This window comes from Vigna angularis, chromosome 4, assembly GCF_016808095.1.
Source record: "Vigna angularis cultivar LongXiaoDou No.4 chromosome 4, ASM1680809v1, whole genome shotgun sequence".
Taxonomy (NCBI): domain Eukaryota; kingdom Viridiplantae; phylum Streptophyta; class Magnoliopsida; order Fabales; family Fabaceae; genus Vigna; species Vigna angularis.
The window spans coordinates 40550270-40573648 of NC_068973.1; the positions used below are offsets into that span (position 1 = coordinate 40550270).

The 23379-nt window shown below is 34.3% G+C and overlaps 3 protein-coding genes and 1 long non-coding RNA gene across 6 annotated transcripts; 3 read left to right on the plus strand and 1 right to left on the minus strand.

The window, feature by feature from the left end:
* Nucleotides 1–1241: 1241 nt before the first annotated feature.
* Nucleotides 1242–4087, plus strand: LOC108341909 (putative HVA22-like protein g). 2 transcript variants are annotated; one of them, XM_017579588.2, is made up of 7 exons: nucleotides 1242–1475; nucleotides 2030–2062; nucleotides 2176–2274; nucleotides 2366–2422; nucleotides 2537–2600; nucleotides 2696–2905; nucleotides 3582–4087. In XM_017579588.2, the coding sequence occupies exons 3-7, from the start codon at nucleotides 2177–2179 to the stop codon at nucleotides 3945–3947; spliced, it is 795 nt and encodes a 264-aa protein (XP_017435077.1). In that variant the 5' UTR covers nucleotides 1242–1475; nucleotides 2030–2062; nucleotide 2176; the 3' UTR covers nucleotides 3948–4087. The 2 variants fall into 2 exon arrangements, with proteins under 2 accessions (XP_017435077.1, XP_017435076.1); XM_017579587.2 differs by having other exon boundaries at nucleotides 1243–1475; nucleotides 2030–2070.
* Nucleotides 4088–6597: 2510 nt separating this feature from the next.
* LOC108341948 (transcription factor E2FC) lies at nucleotides 6598–10380 on the minus strand. 2 transcript variants are annotated; one of them, XM_017579639.2, is made up of 14 exons: nucleotides 10016–10380; nucleotides 9510–9603; nucleotides 9291–9341; nucleotides 9112–9197; nucleotides 8844–8932; nucleotides 8703–8757; nucleotides 8024–8076; nucleotides 7892–7942; nucleotides 7759–7807; nucleotides 7604–7669; nucleotides 7443–7519; nucleotides 7128–7326; nucleotides 6994–7051; nucleotides 6598–6868 (listed from the first exon to the last, which is right to left on the minus strand). In XM_017579639.2, exons 1-14 carry the CDS (start codon nucleotides 10142–10144, stop codon nucleotides 6825–6827), a joined length of 1101 nt encoding a protein of 366 aa, XP_017435128.1. In that variant the 5' UTR covers nucleotides 10145–10380; the 3' UTR covers nucleotides 6598–6824. The 2 variants fall into 2 exon arrangements, with proteins under 2 accessions (XP_017435128.1, XP_017435127.1); XM_017579638.2 differs by having other exon boundaries at nucleotides 9456–9603.
* Nucleotides 10381–20255: 9875 nt separating this feature from the next.
* On the plus strand, nucleotides 20256–21228 carry LOC128196139 (uncharacterized). Its single transcript, XM_052876061.1, has 3 exons — nucleotides 20256–20362; nucleotides 20449–20708; nucleotides 20791–21228. The coding sequence occupies exons 1-3, from the start codon at nucleotides 20339–20341 to the stop codon at nucleotides 20993–20995; spliced, it is 489 nt and encodes a 162-aa protein (XP_052732021.1). The 5' UTR covers nucleotides 20256–20338; the 3' UTR covers nucleotides 20996–21228.
* Nucleotides 21229–21387: 159 nt separating this feature from the next.
* LOC128196140 (uncharacterized) lies at nucleotides 21388–21767 on the plus strand. The gene is made up of 2 exons (XR_008248299.1): nucleotides 21388–21467; nucleotides 21556–21767. It is a non-coding gene; the product is annotated as an uncharacterized LOC128196140 (long non-coding RNA).
* Nucleotides 21768–23379: the final 1612 nt, after the last annotated feature.

Sequence of the window (23379 nt, forward strand, 5' to 3'; positions counted from 1 at the left end):
CAACTCATTTATGATATTTCTTCTACGCACCAACTTACCATGTCTTTTTCTTTTTTCTTTTGCGATGATTACATACATACAATGTAAGTAAATAACGAAATTTGTAATAATATACCTTTAGTAGTGAAAGAGGAAAATATACTAAAGTGATTTAGTTTTAACCACTTGATTACATAGTTTATTTTCTTTTGAAAAAATTGAATAGTTTTTAATATTATGGACATGTACTGTATTATTAGAATTATTAAAATAAATAATTATATTAATATTTGATATTACTTCTATTTACATATATGTATTATAAAAATTTATAATATTATATATTATTAAATGAGATGTTATATAAAAAAAATAAAAATTATATATAATACAATTTCATAAAGTTCCCTTGCTTTTAGGTTTTCACATTTAACTCATGAGGGCAAATATGCTTTCATGTCGCAATATTTGTAATGAATTCACCATATATCTCTTATATTACTATTACCTTTGACCCTTATTGTGGTTGACAAAACACAAGCACCATGGATGGATAGATAACGAAGAGAAAGCACTTACCACTAATGGGACCATGAGTGGATGTTCCATTATCAACTTCTGTAAGTATCACAATGATGAATAATCAGACATTACCATTCATCATCTCTCTATAGAGTCTACTAAATTCATCCAACAAGTTATTTTAAACACAGTCAATTTTTTACGAATGAAAATATGAAATATTAGAGTTTTGTAAAATATATGAATCTGGACAATAATTACTTCGTGAAAAACTCAGAAACTTCCCTTATAATAACACACATACAGTCTTGCAAAGTCGTATGAAGAGTTTAATTTCCATGTACTATTAGTAAAATTAACTTTATAGTTTAATCAGTGTTATTTATCAAAAGAAATATTGTTCCTTATTTTACCTAACGAAAGTATTAAGTATTATTCCTTCGGATAATTAATTATGAGTTCAATCTCAATATCGTCTGTGTAACTGAAAACATATCTCGCTTTAATGTTTCACTGTATTTTGGGAAATTGGTTTATGAACCATTAAACGAAAGTATGTTTGAAGAAAAAAAATATTATCATTGTATATTTATCAATTATGTTAATTAAATTTTAATTTAATCTTTTCACATTTCTTTACTAATACATAACTATTAATTTATCATTATTATATGATGAAAGTGAGAGGCGTGAAGGAGCGTATAGAAGGCCACAGTGAACCCAAATCCATGGTTGGGTTAAGTTAGAGCGTAGAGCGTAGAGTAGAGAAGAGTATCCGCCGTATGTATATGTACATGTATATATTCATCAACAGGAATCGAAGAAATTACAAATTAAGCACAAAATCAAACGGCTCCATTTCTCAACTTCTCTTCCTCCTTCTTCACTTCTCGTCACATTCTTTGCTTTCTCTATAAACTCATTTCATTTTCGGATTATACACGATTCTTCCTTCTTTCTCTCACACCAGACAGGTATTACACTTTTCTCACTCCATTTTATTTTCTCAAGGGTACATTAAATTCAACAAGGTTCTCTTTCATGTTGTTGTTGGCGTCCTTCTTCTTGAGTTCCATGTTGCAAACCGATCTTTATTTTACTTCGCCCTAATTCGAATTGTGTGTTGTTTGGAGTCAACAACGCAAACGAAACCCGTTTTTCTCAGCTTCCACGTGTGTTTACAATTTCAATCTAAATCAGCACGCAACCGATTGTTGTGTACTTCATGGACCTCGTTTGGCTTTGGTTTCAATTTGCGCTGCACAAAGTGATGTTTCCCATTGAGAAGCCTAGCGTTATGTGAATATACGGCTTTAATTTGTGTTGAACCTAGTTTTATGCTTAATCCTCTTTGAAATGAAATTCGTTGTAACTAAATTTGTGCGTTTTCTCTCATATTAAAGCAATTTTAATTAAAGATGGGTATATCTTAGACTGACAATTCTTCTTCAGTTTCAGTCTCTGGGAAGTCTTGGAAGCTATCTTGATTGACTTAACCAATTATCTTTTTTTTTCTTTTCCATGGCAGGGATACACAATGATAGGATCTTTTATTACGAGGGTACTTGTGTATGTTCATGCTTTACTAAATCTCTGGCCGTTTTTGTATGATGCGGTTTTTCTTTATTTCTCAAGATTTATTGAATTTGTATATTTTCATCTACTTGTTGATAGGATGGTTTTTGGCTATGCCTTCCCAGCCTATGAGTGCTATAAGGCAGTTGAAAAGAATAGACCAGAAATTGAACAGCTTCGCTTTTGGTGCCAGTACTGGTAGATTGCTTATCCACCATTGGTGTAAAACTTGTACATAGCTGTTGGTAAATGCAATATTGAATTCTTTTTGTACCCCCTTGTGTTGCAGGATTTTGGTAGCTGTTTTGACAATATGTGAGAGGATTGGTGATACTTTTATTTCTTGGTAATGGATAGTATCTTCTAATGGATGCAGAGAATGCTATGCCTTTTCTGTGATTATAAAAAGAAAAAGTTTATTGTGCTTTCCTATTAAATAAGCAGCTTATTTTTCTTGAAGGGTCCCAATGTATAGTGAAGCTAAGTTGGCATTTTTCATATACTTGTGGTACCCGAAAACTAAGGTATGAAATTAACTACTATGGTAGAATCTTGTATTGCTCCATTATTTGTTTCTCTTCAACTTGATGGTTGAATTTGATATCATTACCTGTGTTAGGGAACAACATATGTGTACGATTCTTTCTTTAGACCGTATGTTGCAAAACATGAGCCAGAAATTGATCGCAACTTATTGGAACTAAGGACAAGGGCAGGAGACATCGCAGTTTTGTATTGGCAAAAAGCTGCTACCTATGGCCAGACTAGAGTATTTGACATTTTGCAGTATGTTGCAGCCCAATCAACAACTTCGCCACGCCCTACTCAGGTAGTTGTTGAGCTTATCTTGGCTGGTCTACTTTTATAATCGGCGAGTGGCTAGCTATACTGAAATTTCTGTGCACATACTTTTATACTTTTTCTATATCATCAGACTTCGTATCTGCTTGATTCTGCATATTCTGGAGAAAGCATCGGATCGTATTTTTGTCAACTTCTTATAACTTTTGGGAAAAAAATTACTTGAGAAATAAGCTTTCCAAACCACGAACTTGGTTTGCTCTGCTTACCCTTCATTCTTATGTTGTTTAATTCCAGGACACACGCACACACACATATTTTGACATGTGTGACGTAACTATATATAGATGTGCATGCCAATACCGAATTCATCTAATGGCAGTTAATACTATTATTATAGGAGGGAGATATATTTTGCAAATGTAAAGGATTGCTTTACAATGGTGCTGGTGCTAGTGCTTTCCATGTTGTCATATTGATCAATTATCTCCAATTTCTGCAGCATTATTTGATATTTGATTGATTAGTTCGTATCTGGAAAGAGTATTGTTAATCTGGCATATTATTTGAAAGCTTTTTTTTAAAAAAAAGTAGGGTGAGAAAAGTGATTATTTTTCCAAAATAAGTTAATTATGGTTTTTCTTTGCGGTATCAAATGCCATCTCCATGGCCTTTCTCCCATTAAAATCTCTTCAATTTCACAGCAACCATCAACTGCGAGGGTGCGTCAACCCCCATATACTGATAGCCAACCAGCGGCTGCAACAGAACCACGAGCTGAAGATCCATCTGCTACCTCTAACACATCAAGTCAGCTCCAGAAAGTAGCAGCAGAGGAACCCTCTACTGTAGCAGCAAGTTTAAAGAGTCAGAAGTCCAATTCTATGCCTGAAAATACCAACCAATCCGTACCTGCCGAGGAAGAGTCAATGCAGAATGTAGCAATAGCACCTTCATCCTCTTCTGCAAATGCAGATGAGAACCCTCCCTTGGAAGATACCATAATGGAAGAAAGTATTAGGGTTACACGAGCTAGACTTAGAAACAATCGATCAGCTGGAATCCGTTAGGACATCAACAGTTTCAACTTTTAGCCTGAAAAAACAATGGTGGGTGTCCAATTGTAAAATTTTATGTAAATCACTTGCCTCAGCTTCATTCCATCTATTGCTTTTTTTCTTTCTTACGAATAATTCTAATTTTTTTACCAGATCTTATCATTCTTAACTCCTTGTTAGACGAAAAAAAGTATAAATGCTCATTTTATTTCTCTAACATACTGACTATTTTCTTCCACTTTATATTCTACTTGTAAATATATAAAACGTAAAAAAACGAATATTTTATATATTTTTTATTTTTAAAATATCAAGCATGGTAACTTATTTAAAGAATTATACGTATAGTTTTATTTTATTGTCTTGTTTATAAGTTTGATCGCCAAATAAATTATTAAACAAGTTGCAGCTATGGAAAAGTGTACATTTACTAGGTTGCATGTGATCCTTCCATGTCGCACTTAGTGTTGTGAATTTCTATGTAATAATGAAGGAAACAAACTTCAAATTTTTGGCGTGCCCCCAACGATGTGCCAACAATGGGCTCTTTCCAAGGATGAATGTTCTAGTAAGGATATTTGATGACTTCTTAAATTGTATGCAGTGATGTATATGTAGTCTCTTTTTTTTTCTTGTGCATGTACTAAGGATTTCATGTATTATTTGTAACATGAGAGTGTATCCTTTCGTCTGACAGTAAAGATATTAGGTCTTTTGTGTTGGTATCACATATTTATGTCACGTTAATGATCAAGATTTTAGACACTACAGTAGTCTGTAAAAGCGAAGATTAGCAAAGCATGTATGATTTTTTTTTTCTAAATACGAAATGACCAAGAAATGTAGGTGTACCAGTTTTGCATGTAGGTGTACCAGTTTTTTTTATTAAAATTTGTGTAAATTAGTATTAAAATATGGATAAATAGTTGGTTGATAACAACAATTATTTATATATTTGTTTCTAGTGCAATAAAAAAAAATTATAACAACTTTAATTTTATTAATTTTGTTTAAATTTTATTGGTGATTAATATGATTGAACATGTCTTAATAATTATCACAGATTTGTTAAAGAGAAAATTAGTGTTAATATACAATTAATTTTGAAGAAATCAATAAGAACCTTCTATTTACAAAATAAAAAATAAAAAGTTAGCTACATATTAATGTTCATTTTTCTTTAATAAAGAAATTTAATAATTATATTGAAGACCAAAATTGTATTTAATTTAACATTGATGGAACTCAAACAAAATAATTTTTTTGTAATAAGATTATAATTTTTTTTATATTGAAAACACAAATTTATTAATACTTATTAGACATTGTTTATCCTTAACAAATTTATAACCCTGCATATAACTTTTTAATGAATTGATATTTGATAATTAATGACATTTTTATTTATATATGATTAAATAAACTTGAAAAATACATTTTTAAGAATGATTTTTGTAAAAAAATTAATTAAAAATGTATCTATCAACATATTTAACTTTTGGAATGGTGTGAATATTTACTCATAAAATAATTATTAGTTTTTAAAGTAAAAGTTATCTCAATGATGTATTAAAAAAACCGTTAAAAGATCATTATGTACAAATAACTTCGAACTACACTCTCCCTTCCATCAAGAAATTTTTTTTACATGAATTTTACTCAATGACCTCTTTGATAAACTTGATAATTGCCAGGAACTGGAACCTAAATAAAATAATTGGTTCTGAAAAACGCATAATTAAACATAGTACAACAACAATACACATTGATATTTTATTTTTGTCAGGCCTGAGGTGGAAGTGAAAACAGAAACAAAAGCAATAATGAAATTTTTTGTTTGATTTGAGGTGAGTTACAAAAAAAGAGAAAGGAAGGTAACCATAGAAGAAAGAATTATCCAAACAGGTGCTCCGATATGTATTTTCAAATTTGGAAATGATTTTCAAAACATATGTTTTATAATTTTTTTTATATTTCAAAATATACTTTTAAATTTAGAATATATTTTTGGATTTCGAAATATCGGAACACTCATTCCTAAATGCATTAAAAGAATAATTTTTGAATTAGTGAATCCAAAATTTTATTTTAATGATATTTTAAAAAATAAATAGAGTGAAACTTTATTACTGATAAGGTTCTAGTGATACAAATTCTAGCAGACTAATTTGATTTATTACTCTCAAAGGTTAGAAACTAATTATGCATACACAAAATATATCCAGTAATGTTTGACACTATATGCTTCTGGATTCTAGTGTTGGAGATGAATGAGCCTATACTCAATTTGTAGGAAGCAACTGTTACTAACGAGAATCAGGCGAAGAAATTGTAATGAATTACACTTGCTTAAAAAAATCACGTGAATAAAAAAACAACTTATGAAGGATTACTCAGATGGGGAAATATCGAAGGATCAAATTATTGGTGGTGTCAATTTCAAGAAATCTCTCACTCTTTGCTATATAAATTTTAGATTTGAATCTATCAATTAATTAATGGAAATGTATAATGATATTAGAAAAAAAAAATAACAAGAAATGTAGTCATAATAAAGAGCAACATTAATTGTCCGTCAATTAAGTTCTTTTTATGAGATATATGCAATCTGAAAATAAAGGACTTGTCAAAAAATAAATAGAAGTTTGCCTGAACTCAAAAATTTCATTAAATGATTTGCAACTTTATTAGGAGTTAAATGTGAAACATTTTGTATTTAAAAATTATAACTCACCCTATTTATTCGTAAGTTACACGGTAGGAGAAAGACAAATTTACAGTTTGAATATACCTTTGTGTCATCTGGAATAATTTATGGTCTATCTCTTACTTTAATTGTATCGGTTAGTGATTGCTTGTGCGGTAGAAAATTCCACTCCACTCACTGCATTAATAGTCTGGTAGCTCGTCTATAGGCAAAATTGGTTCATTTTCTGAACAAAAAACACCAAGAATTGGTTGATATGAACTTTAAAACTGGTCGACTTTCATCCCCATGTAGGATAAAAATCCAAGAATCAAATTCATATAGTAGGGCTTAGTTAGAAGATATTGGTACCCCACAGTTGTGTTAGCCTTACTCCAGGATCTGACTGAAACCAGTAGTCATCTTCCATCTGCAATAAACACAATGACATGACATGTCTTTCCAGATTTTGATATTTTACAACTCAGAGCTTAAGTTATACATACTTCAAAATCAGTGGGAGTTATTTCTTGAATTCCAGATGCCTGTGATTCATGAAAATTGAAACTTTCAGAAGTATTTTGTTTATCGTCGTGGCTTTCTAATAATCCCACACCTCTCTTTATGCATTGCTCACTGTTCCATGATGGATCCATTAATTTCACCCGTTTGACACTATCATCTTCATACTTGCAGTCGTCCTTGCTTCAAGGGTTAAAAAGTTCAGCAGTTAGTAGAAGACTCAATACAGAGGAAAAATCACCTTTAAACAAACAAAGATTTAACATAATAATAAAGAAACTTTTGCATGCAATGTTTACCTCAAGAGGTACAAATATATTGGTCCAGTGGCGCTTCTAACAATCATTTTGTACTGCCTTTGCCGGAAAACTGATTCCTGCTCATTTGAGTGAGGAGTCAGTTAAAACTCGTGATACACCAAACCTTTTGAACACCCAAGTTAGTCGAAAGTAGATACCACCTCATCAGGATCAGGGACCTCGATGAAACTAGCTTTTGGAGCCTTGATTGCTATAATTTCTTGATTCTGTGAAAATAGTAGATAATAAGTAAAGTGGCCATAATGGTAAATAGATATATCTTCATAAAATCTAAGCGTATAGAAAAAAAAATGACCTGGAAGCATGGAAGACTAAGAATCTCTTCCTTGGTCAAAAAAAGGTACCTAATGATCAAGCAAGCTTACCATCAGGTAAAGAAACCTATAAATTGGAACTAAAATACAAGGCAAGTTGTCAGAAATTCCTACTTCTGAGAGCTTTCACTTTCCTCTAGGTTTCTTAGAAGCTCCTGTTTTTTCCTGAGAAATTAAAATGGTAATTGTTTTAAAAGAATTGATCAACCATATGGAACTTCACGCGATATCACTTTACAAACAGACCTTATACAATCATCAAGTTCGCATTCCCTGGCATATAGACTTTCAACTTCAGCCTGTATCGAATCAAATTGTCAAAGTTGGACTGAATCACTAACACAAGCAGTATTGGCAGGTGGAGCTAAAATCCTAAGAACAACATGCATTTTAAACTAAAATTGGTGATCAATTACATCAGTCCAAGGCACGAACAGAAGTTGGCTATATTATCTGCATAGGCATATTTAGTTCAGGATAGAAGTGGCGAGACCAATACATTCGATCCGCAATATGAGGCTTATACCCTATCTATATTTAAATAGTATCAGAAGAAATGGAATCATGTTACATTCAGATTTTGCCTCGACCAAGAAGCTTATTAAAAGGTATCTATCATGGATTTGTAAGACACACAAACGTCATACAGACACATGTCAAGCATAAGCTTGAGTTTCTACATAACAAAGATACTCATACAAGTGTTCCTCTTAAGATGCATTTATGTGACCTGAAAATTTTCTTTTCGCTTCTAGAAGAAATATGTTGAACATACCATACCATGGCTTCAAAAGAGGCAAAGTAGGTTTTCATTTTTCAATATAATCGAATGTAAAAATTAAGTCATGTTTACACTTCAAAGCAACCATGCAAGCAGTCTAAAAGCAGGAGATTTGAACATAGTCCATTAAAAAAGATCCAAAACCTTTAGACCGTTTATTTGGTTCTCCAGTTCTCGTGGCCCAAGTCCATCACATCCCCTGCTCGTAAAACACAACGTGTATCATATATACAGGAAATCTGATAAAAGAAACTTCAAAGTAACAAACAAAATCATAATATTTACTTCCACTGTATATGATTTTTTGAAGTTTTCTCTATCAATCCTACTCCTTCAAGAACATTTGTAATGTCATAGATTCTCCTTTTCTGAACCTGACACAATTAAGTTTAGATATATTATAAAACCAGAAATTAAAAAGCCATGAAGCAGAAGTGCATGTACTAATAGCACAAATAGAAAATTTTAAATTAAAAGAACTGGAAGAAAAGATCAAAATATGCCTGACAAAAAGGTCCTTCTGTCAACAAAACTATGAAAGACATTTCTATACCTCCAAGATCTCAGCGGTTTTGTTAAGATCAAGGGTGCCATCCCTAGCATCTTGGATCAAGCTCACAAATTTCTTTGTCAACAGTCCTGTCCAAGGCATATTATAAGCATTATAAAGAGAGTCAGCTTGACAATTGAGTTAAAAAGGGACAGTGGAGTAATACTTGAGTATAGACATACCTAAGGAACTGTCATAACGACAGTTGTTAACCGCAGTTAAATTAGGAGAATCTGATAAGAAAAATACACCCAACATAAACTCCAACAAGATAATAGTTATAATATAAAAGCAACATAATGAAGAGTTTAACAGAATCATAATCTAATAATCTAAAAGAGTGTTACCGGCACTAGGTCTGTGAGTCCCAGATTTTGTGTTTCTAGAAAGTTTTGATTTACCATTTTGCTTTCCTCTTTCGGTAGACTGGGTTTGAACTGGAGGGGGAACCACTTCGAGATTACTTCTGTGACTATTTTCATATCTTTGACTCGGCTGCATATGTAGTTGAAAGTGAACATTAAAGTCTTACAAAAACTACAATTTGGCGGAGGCTCATAGTATATTTCTAATATCTAAAGGAAGGAAAACAAAATTCAATTATAAGCTTACAGAGAGCCAATATTTTTATCATTGATAAATACATAAAACACTGAATTCGCTGAAAGCATGGACTCATCTCTTATAATCCAAAAACAATTTATTAAACTGTGTGCCGAGGAAGAAATCATATGAGTAGGTGAATGTTAGATGTTGTTACAACTGAAATGAATGCATTGTGTGACAACGAAAACAGTGTATAATTTGCATGATGAGATTGTGTTAGTTGGAATCAGGGACACGATCTATCCATCCGATCATGAACAGAAAATGAAAAGCGGACAGAAATTGAAAATAGAAAACTCACGAAGAAATTGGGAAAAAGATAATGGGGAAGGGGAGAAATGTGAGAAGGGGAGTGCAGCAGGTGGAATTTAAATTGAGATGGATGAGAAGGGTCGTGGGATTGATGATGATCCTGGCCGGAAGTCGACATTAACAGAGAAAATAAAGGGTTTGGAAAACAGAGAGAGCGGGAGTGAGAGAGGTAACAGCAACACTGTTATATAGTAACGAGAAATGAAAGAGGGTTAAAGTGAGATTATGAATTTTGAAACAAACAAAAAAAGAAGAGATGTGTTGTTGAGCGAAGAGTGAGTGATGAGATATTGAGATGAGACGAGACTGAATGGCCGCCAACACTAACGCAGAAAAAGCGGTCAGTTGAGTTCGAGTGCACAAGCTACCCCGCCTTTTGTTGTCCTTTCTTTCACCTTTTCTTTTATTTGGGCCTCTCTCTGCCCTATTTTTTCTGGGCCTCTATGTGTATTAGATGAATAATATGAAATATGATCTTCCTATTTATTTTTTATAACATTAGTTTATTATGTAATTCTAATGAAATATATTTTCTTATACACGAGTAAAAATTATAATTCACTTGAATGATATTGCACAAAGAATAATATTAAATTAGTAATAATTAAAATTTAATATAAATTTACCTTTTAAACTTTAATTTATTAAGTTAGATGATGGTAAATAATATTCATGATAATGATATAAATTATTATATTATAGTAAATGAAATATCTTTGTACAAATGGGACGATAAAATTATACTTGATTTAAAAATTAAAAATAATTATATAAAAATATTAAAAAAATCAAAATGATCAAATGTTATTATTAGAAATATTTCGATGAATCATTTGATAAATCATAGAAAGGAAAGCAAATATATAATTAATGGTATACAAAAATTTCTTATATCAAATTAGCTTAATTGTTGAGAAAATGAAAATTGTTTAACAAAAGTTTTCAACCGAAACATAAATTAAAGATTAGAAGAAATATTTATTAGCTAAGAGTTAGATATATTTTTGTGTAAAAAAAATAAACAATAAATAAAAATATTAAAAATAAATAATATTTAAATGTAAAATATAAAAACTCTTTGATTTGAGATAACTAATAATATACTATTTGAACATAACCATTAAAAAAATTGTCATGAAAAAGTTAAACTGAGAGGAAGAAAAACGTGTAATAAAAAATATAATTAAAATTAAGAAAATAAAATTATATATATATATATATATATATATATATATATTACTTAATAAATTATAAGTATTTTAATAATCTAAATGAAAACAAAAAGGAGGATAATTATGAGTATCATAACAAATATGAAACTAGCGTAAGTATGGAGACAATTAATAGGTACATATCATCACTTCACATATCTAATAAAAAAATTAAATATTATTATACACATACTGGTACTCACAAAAGTGGGAATTTCTCATAACACTAAAATATTTTTTTTTTCAATTTATTCTATTTTTTTATTTTTGAGCTTTTAGTTTGAATTTGTTTTTTTTATTTCATTTATTACTTATAATTTTTAAATTTTTTCTTTTCAAAATTAACTTTATTTTCGTAATTCTACCAACAAGATTTTTATCCACAAAATTTGATTTAAAATTTTTAAATTTATTTAAAATGCATTATTATTATTATTGAATTTTTCGTTCGTTTTGTCTTTGTTAAGAATTGGAAATTTTTTTATAAGTATAAAATTGAAAGAATGTTTTCTTTGATTTTATGCCTAATGAAACTGTATCGGAACAATTGGTACCGTTATAGAGTTGCGCAGCGGAATAACTTATAGATAGCGGAAAGCGTGTAACGATCACAACACAAGTTAAAATAGTCGGTTTCAAAAATTGATTTTCTTAGCGAACTTTTATCGAACAGTTGATGTGCTAAGAGTTTTAGGGATCAAGAAAATCAACACAGAATTTTTATCCTGGTTCGAATCAAAAGATTCTACGTCCAGTCGTTAATCACTATAAATAGTGATTAACCTTTTTCACTAAAAATATAGTTTGCAGATTACAATCAGATAATCAAAATAAGCAAAGAATAGAAAACACCTTCCTTCGACAAACGAACGGAAGAACCTGCTCAGCCAACTTGAAGAGAACCGCTCCGACTTGACACACAAAACGCGAGCTTCTCCTATTCACAAGACCAGGCAAGAGCACTCTATCACTTTGAGAACTTCCTCAGACAAACTGTATTCTCAAAATGGCATAGATCCTTTTCACTCACAGAGAGCTTCCCTTAGTCATAAAGCTCTAATACTCTCAATTGAAAAGTACTTTCTAAGAGCTGTGAAGACCTCTATTTATAAGCCTAGTTTCGTGCAGGGTCAAAAACTGAAAAGACATCTCCCAACTGCCACTGATAATCGATTATCAAAAGTGATAATCGATTATTTGTGTTCGTTATGGGGTTTTCAAAAAGTGATAATCGATTATATGATGTGATAATCGATTATTCCTGTATGACTTTGTGATAATCGATTATTGCCATTCTATAATCGATTATTGCAGTTAAAAATGCAAGTTTACAAAGTTTACAAGAATTTCCTACTACATTTAATTTCTATAAATTGCTTTTAACTAATTCTAATATCTTCTTCAACTAAAACTTCTTGCAGCATCATCAAAACAAATTTCTTCAAGATTTATCAATACTCCTTATTGGTAACAAACTGATGTGATAAATGAAATGAATATTTGAATTAGATTTAATTTTTTTAGTTGAATTTATTTTTTGTTTAAAGTAAAGATAACTTGAACTTCTTTCATTAGAAGTGATTTTATGGTGTATTTTTCTTAAGATGGATTCGAAAGATAATGAATAAATGTATTTGAAGATAAAAAATTTGTATTTGTTTTGAAGAATTTGAAGGTTGAAGTAAGTGAATATATGAGTAAAGTTGGTGAAAATTTTGATAAATGTAATAAAATATGTTTTCTAATAAATGAAAATGTAAGATTTTTATTATATATATATATATATATATATATATATATATTGGCAGCAAAATACATAAGATATGAATTTTAATAAACATAGAATGACAAAAATATAAAATACGGATAATTAATATACACAAATATTTATCATGTGTAAATAAAGAATATTTTAATACTTATTTATTAATAAATGAATATATCATACTATTCATACTCCACTCTATCATGGGTAAAAAATTAAATTTATAGTTGTTAAATTTAATTGAATTAAAATTAAAATTAGTTTATATTTTACACGTTAAATTTAATTAAAATTAAAATTTTCACTAGTGCAGAAACGGCTTTTGACGTCACCCAATAGACGTCCGTCCCACGAATCCCCAACGTATATATGTGACCGGTGGCATAATAGTAAATAAGTGGACCTCTAAACGTCCGTCCGTGGTCGAGATGGACGTTTTAAACATTATAGACGTCCGTCACACGCGGACGGACGTTTTATAGGCGTACGTTTTCAATCTCTGAACGTCCGTTCTGAGGTGAGCGGACGTCCGTGCGCGTGGCGAGTACGTTGATTAACCTCGAACGTCCGTCCTGTGAGAGCGCGAACGTCCGTCCTCAGAACGGACGTTCAGAGGACTGACAGAGCCAATCTCTGAACGTCCGTCCTGGGTGAGCGGACGTCCGTGCGCGTGGCGAGCATGTTCATTAACAAAGAACGTCCGTCCTGTGAATGCGCGAACGTCCGTCCTCAGAACGGACGTTCAGAGGACTGACAGAGTCAATCTCTGAACGTCCGTCCTGGGTGAGCGGACGTCCGTGCGCTTGGCGAGTATGTTCATTAACAAAGAACGTCCGTCCTGTGAGTGCGCGAACGTCCGTCCTCAGAACGGACGTTCAGAGGACTGACAGACATGCTTTTTGAACGTCCGTCCCTGGCCGAGACGGACGTTTATAGTGTTGTGAACGTCCGTCCTAGGTGACGGACGTTTAAAAGCTCAACAGTGAAAATCATGTGCACTTGTGAACGTCCGTTCCTGGCCGAGACGGACGTTCATAAGGTTAATAGGCTGTTCTGTGTGTAGCTTTTTGAACGTCCGTCCCAGGTTGAGACGGACGTTTATAATGATATGAATTTAATAGACAACTGAACGTTTATAAGCTGAACGTTTCAAATACCATGGCAGCCATTATAGACGTCCGTCCCCGCATCACGGACGTTTAAAGTACTGACATGTTGTTGAGTATTTAATTGTGTTAAATATTATAGACGTCCGTCCCCTCCCAGGACGGACGTTTATGTACTGACAGGGGTGGTTGGGTATTTAATTCTCTGCAGGTTTAGGTTTAGGGTTTACACGTCCAGTCTGGGGGCACGGACGTCTATAATATTATAGACGTCCGGGCCCTCGTTGGACGGACGTTTATGGGCTGCCATGGGGAGTTGAAACGTTCAGTTGTTCAGTACAATAGACGTCCGTCCTCAGGACGGACGTTTAAAGAACCGCGAATATGATTTTTAAATCGTCAAAGACGTCATATTAGTGACGAAACGGACGTCTATACTATTATAAACGTCCGTCCCCCAGAGTGTCGGACGTCTAAGATTATAAAACCTTTACTACACGAACGTGACCAGTTACCTTGCTCCGCAAACGCGCAACCACTGTTCATCGTCTTCCTCCGCAGAACGCTGCTGCGCCATTGATTTGCAGGTGCGTTTTCTCACTTTTGGACCGTTTAAAATTACATTTAATCCGATTACATTGCTCTGTGATGAAATGTCTTTGATTTGAACCGATTAAAAATTGTTTTGGGTCCGTTTTTTTGCAGACTCTTGCGTGTTCTTGGACGGCTTCCTTGACCTCTTTTTGGACTGCGAGTTAGGCCGTTTAGTCCTCCACTTCCCTCCTTCTCATTTGGAATCAACTTTTCAGGTTAGCTTGTTGGTTGAAAATTTTGTGTATGCATGTATGTGGATTTTGTGTATGGACGTTTTTGACTTATGTTATTGTGTTAAACGATTAATGCGAAATGTGTATTAGTGTATAGACGTTTTTGACTGTTAAATTTTGTGTATGCATGTATGTGTTATTGTGTAAAATGTGTATTAGTTATTGCCATACATTGAGTGACACTTAGTTCCCGTTTGAAATTTAAGACAAACGATTAATCTTTTAATCGTTTGTGTTAAATTTTGAATTGTCCGATTGGACAGTTTGAAAAAATTAATTTTCATAATTTGCAATACCATGTCAATTGGAGTTTAAGGATAACATTGATGAAATTTCGGTTCAGTACTTGTGTTGTTCTCCGGATGCATATTTGATTGTGGTCATCGTTGACTACTCTCATTTCGTGTATTTTGGAGACCAATGCGAAATGCTGCCGAAATTGTATCAATTTTATGACGTAGACTTCAATGCACGTGGCTGAGCAAATTATGAAAATTAATTTTTTTGAATGGGTAGGGCCTAACCTTGTGAGAGGTAAAACACTTGAACTGATGATTTTACGAACATAGTATGGATCGAAGATGGATGAACGAACGTCGCATGAGTGAAGAATATGACAAGGGTGTTTCGCAGTTCTTGCAATACGTTGAACAAAATGCTAAGTCTGTCAACGGGACATATTTTTGTCCTTGTGTGCGTTGTCTTAATCAAATACGCCAAGACTTAGGCAATGTGCGTGACCATCTATTCATGTACGGCATAATGAGGACTTATACCGTTTGGACTTGGCATGGAGAAGTACTTGAGCAGCCTACCACGTCACGAGGAACAAATTATGTGGAAGAATGGATGAGTGACCATTTAGAGGACATGATACGTGATGTCGGTGAAGATAATTTTGGAAGGGCTAATTTGTATGATACTCTTATTAATGATTCAGAGCAACCGTTGTTCCCAGGATGCTCAAACTTTACACGCTTGTCTTCAACTTTAAAGTTGTTTAGTTTAAAAGCAAGGAATGGATGGACCGATAAAAGTTTCACCGAGTTGTTGGAGTTGTTGAAGGAGATGCTTCCAGAAAATAATACTCTACCTATTCGTAATTACGAGGCCAAAAAAATTTTATGTCCAATGGGTCTTGAATATCAAAAGATACATGCTTGTCCTAATGATTGTGTTTTGTACACAAAGGAGTTTGCTTCGTTAAACTATTGTCCAACATGTGGTTTATCCCGTTTTAAAAAGAAATCTGACAGAGTCACTGGTAATGAAGGTAATGATGGTGCACCTGCTAAGGTGATGTGGTATTTGCCTATAATACCTAGGTTCAAACGTATGTTCTCTGTTAAAGAAGATGCAAAGAACCTTAAATGGCACTCTGACGAAAGAAAGTGCGATAATCTTCTTCGACACCCTGCTGATTCTCCACAATGGAAAAAGATTGATGACAAATTCCCTGAATTTGGTGCAGATCCAAGAAACTTAAGGCTTGCACTTGCAACTGATGGTATGAATCCTTATGGAAACTTAAGTAGCAAACACAGTTCGTGGCCAGTTATGTTGATGATTTACAATCTTTCTCCTTCGTTGTGCATGAAGAGAAAATATGTGATGTTGACCATGATGATATCGGGTCCTAGACAACCTGGAAATGACATTGATGTTTACTTAGCACCTTTAATTGATGATTTGAAATTGTTGTGGGAAGAAGGCATCGACGTGTTTGATTCACATGTTCAGGAACAGTTCCGTTTGCGTGCAATGTTGTTTTGCACTATAAATGATTTCCCAGCATATGGAAACTTGAGCGGTTATAGTGTTAAAGGTCATTTTGCATGTCCCATATGTGAAGAAAACACTAGTTACCTTCAGTTGAAGCATGGTCAGAAGACAGTATATACAAGACATCGAAAATTTCTTCCTCGTAATCATCCTTATCGTAGATTGAAAAAAGCATTTAATGGAAGTGCTGAGGATGAGGTTGTGTGCAGACCCCGGAATGGTCAAGAGGTGTACAACGAAGTCAAAAACATTGACATTGTGTTTGGAAAACATCATAAAAGTACCTCTGCAAAGACCATTTGGAAGAAACGATCGATATTTTTTAAGCTTCCATATTGGTGTGAACTTGATGTTAGACATTGTATTGATGTGATGCACGTTGAAAAAAATGTTTGTGACAGTGTCATCGGAACTTTATTAAACGTCAAAGGGAAGAGCAAAGACGGAATAAAGGCAAGACAAGATTTGGCTGACATGGGAATCCGATCTGAGTTACATCCACAGATAATAGGAAGACGCACCTATCTGCCCCCAGCCTGTCACACACTTTCCAAAAAAGAAAAACAAAGTTTTTGTAACTGTTTAAGAAGTGTGAAGGTTCCGCAAGGTTATTCTTCAAATATTAGTAACCTTGTGTCTATGCAAGACTTAAAGCTAGTTGGTTTAAAGTCTCACGATTGTCATGTATTGATGCAACAATTGTTACCGGTTCTTATTCGAGGCATATTACCTCCTTCTGTTAGGGGTATTCTGACACGTCTGAGTTTTTTCTTTAATGCCATTTGCAAGAAAGTTGTTGACCCTCGAGGTTTAGATGAATTGGAAAATGAGGGAATAAGACTACTATGTCAATTGGAGATGTATTTTCCACCTTCCTTTTTTGACATCATGGTACATTTGATTGTTCATCTAGTCAGAGAAATTCGAATATGTGGGCCGGTCTTCTTAAGGTGGATGTACCCAGTTGAAAGATACATGAAGATCTTAAAGGGATATGTCAAGAATCAGTATAGACCAGAAGCTTCAATCATAGAGCGATACGTTGCAGAAGAAGCCATTGAATTTTGTTCAACTTATATGCCATCTTGTGAACCCGTCGGTCTTCCCAAGAGCAAAAACGAAGGAAAATGTGAAGGAAAGGGTGTTCGAGGTGTGACAATTCAAAGTGTTAGCAGAAAAGAAATTGACCAAGCTCATTTGTACGTCTTAAACAACACTGTTGATGTGATTCCTTACATTTCTGACCACGTTAATGAAGTAAAGGCAGCAAACCCAAAAATGAGTGAAAAATGGCATCTTAATGAACATGTGAAAACCTTCTTGGGATGGTTTAAGAAAAAGGTGTATGGGACTCCACATGTTTCTGAAACTTTATTGAGGTTATCTCGTGGACCGAACACAGAGGTCATTACATATGGTGGGTACTATATAAACAATATTTCTTTTCAGACAAAGGTAGAAGATGACAAAAGTAGAGTTCAAAATAGTGGCGTCACACTACAAGCTGAGTCTGTGCACTTTGCTAGTTCTAAAGACAAAAATCCAATCACAGCATCCATCAGTTATTTTGGAATAATACAAGAAATATGGGAAGTTGATTACGTTACTTTTAGAGTACCAGTTTTCAAGTGTAAATGGGTTGATATAAATTCTGGTGTCATGATGGATGACCTTGGTTTCACATTGGTAGACTTGAACAAGATGAATTACACTGATGAACCATTTATCATGGCTAGTCAAGCAAGACAAATATTCTACATAAGTGATCCATCGAATAACAAATGGTCAGTGGTTTTAGAAGGTAGAAACATGCATGGACATGATGATGACGATTCTCTTGATATACTTGAGACAACATCTGTTGCATGTAGACCCACTGAAGACCCAGTTGATGACGTTGCCGATGTAATGCAAGCAATTCGTAGTGATCACAACGAAGGCATTTGGGAAAAAACAATTAATTAATAGGTTAATATTTTCACTTTTATTGACTTTATATGTATGTTCATCATAATTGAATTATTACTAACGTTGTCTAATTGGTTCAGGTATGTCGGCCTCAGACTCAGGATCGGGAAAGAGCAGACGTGGACGAGGCGTCACCCGAGTGGCAGATGTGACATCCGGACGCGTGGATGGTCAGAGGAGGCATGTTGACATTGACCCCAGATCAGGTCATCCATCAGGGTCAAATGCTGATAGGTTTAGGAGTTATCTGGGCAAGTTAGCAAAAAGTCATGTCTCTATCCTTCATGCATGTTGGGATGACGTCCCAGAGGTCGACAAGAACCTCTTATGGCAAGATGTTCTGGTATGTTTAGACTTCATGCAATTTGTGATATACTTATCTGTTAACTTTTCTCTTGGTAACAAGTTTTTTGTTTTAAACAGCAACATTTTGATATTCCAAACACATTGCAAATCAGAAAGAAAGTGTTATCGCATATAGCGATAAGATTTAAGGATTTCAAGACAAGGCTGACACGACTATATGTCTTTGGAGATAGACAACATGAAAATCCATCTCAGCATTATACCTTCACAGAGGAGGATTGGATGCAGTTTCGTGCATCTAGAGAGACTGAAGAATGGAAGGTACGTTTCTTAAGATCATCTTTCATTGATTTTTTATGATTTTAGACTTACTTATATACATGGTTTCACAGCATAAAAGGTTAGCCGCCCAAGAAAGACAAAGGCTAAACGACACACCCCACTTGTTATCACGAGGTGGATATGCAAAACTGGAGAAGAAACTGAGAAAGTCTAGAGCCGATGCCTTGGGACTTGAGTCGCCTGACCTAGCACCTGCACCTGCTAGGTACGAGCTGTGGAAGGCTGCTCGGACTAAATCTGATGGGAACATGACATCTTCCTCAGCTGCCTTGATCTCACAGAGAATTGTAAGTTCAAATTATAAGCAGTTATTTGATTGTGTATCTATCACAGCATGTCTTCTAAGTAACTTGGTTTTTTTATGTGCAGGATGAGTTGGTTGAGCAGCAGACTCAGGGGACATTTGTTGGCCAAGGTAGGGACGACATTCTGACAACGGCCATTGGAAGGCCCGAGCACCCAGGACGTGTACGTGGAGTTCCAGGGGCGATTGGTCTTCGTGACTATTTTGGCCCTACACAGAAAACCCCCCAATCAATGAGTCAGGAGACACTGAGGCAGATGGATCTTCAGTGGGAGGAAAGACTCAACCAAAGCATGAGATCAATGGAGCAACGATTCATGGAGCAGCTACAAGAACAAAAACAAATACAAAGAGCGCTTGAAGAAAAGCTGCATTCCATGACGCAAGGCCACATGGGGGCCGATGAAACTCCCACAGCACCTCGTGTCAGCACTAGAGGATCATGCTCTGCTGTAGAACCCAATGAGTATAGCGGTCAATATGAGCTGTTGGTTGATGGGGATCCCCCACGCATTGTGGCTGTCGGACGAGTGCTTGAGGGAGGGGAGACCATTCATGGTGTTGCCATATTACCCCAGCACGTGCGTGTGACCATTGACGAGGTTCGAGATCCCCAGGCTCAGGTGCCTGTACCCACTCCAGAAATTAACTTTGTGGGGGAGGCCATAGGAACATTTATTGCCTGGCCTAGAGCATTGATCATGTCCCACATCGCGACTCCACAGGTATAATGTCTTTTTCCTTAGTATTTCTATGTTAATTGTCTTCATATAATTGTTTATAAAGCTTTGACGTAAATTCTTATCTTCAGTTCACACGTCCTCAGAAGCAGCCAATTCATGATACAGTCATACATGAAGATGATGACATGGCTGAAGCAGAGGATGATCCTATATCAAAGTTAGTGACAAAATTACCCAGATTGAAGAAAGCATCATTAGAACTATACTGGGATTTGAGGGTATTTGGTCTTCCCCCACATGTGCCAGTTTATATCACATTTTCTGATGCATTGGAGGTGATTGAGGGAGACAGGATGTTGAATATTTCCATCATTCAGTTGTGGTGCATGTAAGTTAGTCAATTTGGACTTTGATATTACTTTTATTTACATTCTTATATAGTTTCTAACGACTTAACTTTGTTGTTTTAGGTACATGGACACAATCGTTGTAGACCAAGGTCGGTCTTCCATGTACGGATTTGTTGAACCTCAGACCATTCAACCGTCTGGTAACACACTTCAAAACAGACAACATTATTTGCAAACATGGATGGATGAGTCCAAAAGAGACATATACCTTGTGCCATACATTGACGGGTACGTGTTTTTATATGTGGTCAGTTTATTATTATAGTTTCCTTAATTAGTTGAATAACTATTTGTCCTTCGTGATAGGTCTCACTGGCAGCTGATGGTTATCATTCCCAAACAATGTAAAATTATATGGTTTTGTTCGTTGCACAGGAAGATGAAAAATGACTTGAGAACCATGCTTCAAGGGTAAGTGTTTCTCCAAAAAATGACTTCAATTTGATGTTAACCTTCAACTTTTATGATAAAATAGTCATATTAATTATACTTTGTGTTTTCAATCTGTACAGAGTTATTGGTAAATCTCGTGGTCAATTGGTTCAAATTTTGTATCCAAAGGTTGTAAGTCATTTATAGTTTCTAATTCATTTATGTTATTGAATGATCAAAATTTTTAACTATTTAGTTTGTTATTTTAGTGTAACCAGCAGGTAAATTCATGGGAATGTGGCTTCTATGTGATGTGTTGGATTAAGACCATCATTCGAGCTGTCATTACAGATGACTGGAATGAGGTAATGATGTATACCTTCAATACATTACAAATTAAAATCATCTTCAACTATATATGAAACAATAATGAATCTTTGTTGAATTTTGCAGCGCTTCAAGACTACATCGCCTATTGCAGAGGACACAATTAACCAGATAAGGCAGGAGTGGACCGCTTATCTTTTACAAAGATGGAGTTAGGAATAGTTATATTTCTTCTTGATTGAACATTGTTTGGTTTTAGTTTTATTTTTATGTTAATAGTTTGGTAGTGGATTGAACATTAAGTAGAATTTTGTTTATATAAAACGCATATTTATGTTATTGGAGAATTGTTCTGGGACATTTTTCTGTTTTTCAGGTGTGGTTCTATTGAGAAAACAAACAAATTTTTAAAAAAAAAACGCCCACTAGACGTCTGTTAGTGTACAGTCGGACGTCTATAGACGTCCGTCTGTGCACATACGGACGTCCCACCCCCAGCGCTACACCAAAATAACTCAGCGAGGATGACGTCCGTCTTCAGACAGCAGCGGACGTTTATGTGGACGTCCGTCCTGATGCAGCGGACGTTTATATAAACGTCCGTCCTCAGACCACGGACGTTTCTATAAACGTCCGTCCTGATGCAGCGGACGTTTATATAAACGTCCATCCTCAGGCAGAGCGGACGTTCACATAGACGTCCGTCCTCAGGAAGAGCGGACGTTCACATAGACGTCCGTCCTCAGGAAGAGCGGACGTTCGTATAAACGTCCGTCGTGAAGGACGGACGTCTGAGGGACGTCTACCGCATAGACGTCCGGCGTACGCCGGACGTCAAAAGGCCAAAATATCGGACGTAAAAAGCCTTTTCTGCACTAGTGTTTCAACGCTCAAATGTACATAGAGGCTGCATCCTTAGTCACCGCATTGCTGCACAACTGGAACCATTGGTATGGATTCTGCATCATGAAACATGTCTGGATGATTTCTTTATCATTTTTACACTTATCAGAGTTTCTCTAACAAAAAGCAAAAAAATATTCCAATAGTGACATGAATGTGCATGAAACGTGGTATTAAAAGAGAGATATTTTTATAAAATCACAATTTTTATATACATTGAAATGGCATTATGGAATAATCCCATAATTTTGCTTCATCATCACTTCCAAATTTCGCGAAACAAACACAAGAGTTTGGAATTAATTTTGAGGTTATTTAAATCCACTGCTTATTTTAGAATAATGAGAATAACTTTTAAATATAAGAAAGAAGATTAATTGGAGTGAATATGAATATTTATTTTACCGAAAACTCTGAATTAGACTAGTTTGTTGTGACTTCGAAAAAGTATATGTTTCTTGTGCAGAAATGACCTCATCCTATCCTAAGTCTGTTATTTTTAGGCGAAACAAGTACAAGACATAATGATTAATGTCTCAAGAATTAATCATCATTACCCCCAAACCTTCACACTAATCATAAAATTCATAAGACACAATGTTCAACTATTCTCATTCATTCATTATCATCACCACGTTTTACATTCTCCAGCCCTGATAAATTAATCATACATATAATGGAACCATATTATTATTATATGTATGTTCATGAACTTAAGATATTCACTGAATTTTCATGCGATATTGATTTCATAAGATGTAGCAAACTATACAGCCAAAAAAGCAATTGGCTATTTTTTACGAACTGCAGCGAACTTTTTTAGGTATTAGGAAAAAAGTTAATAAAATTCAAAACTGATTATGTGATTAATCAAAATCATAAAATTAATTAACATACATTGATTTCATCCCAAAGCTTGTAAACGATTTCTTAAATAAACTTGTATAACACAGGTTAATTTGCCTCAACACAGAATTTAAGTGACTTTATTTGGACCATTATCGGCGTAATCGTGGTTATTTTATTCAACTTAAAATGAAAATATTC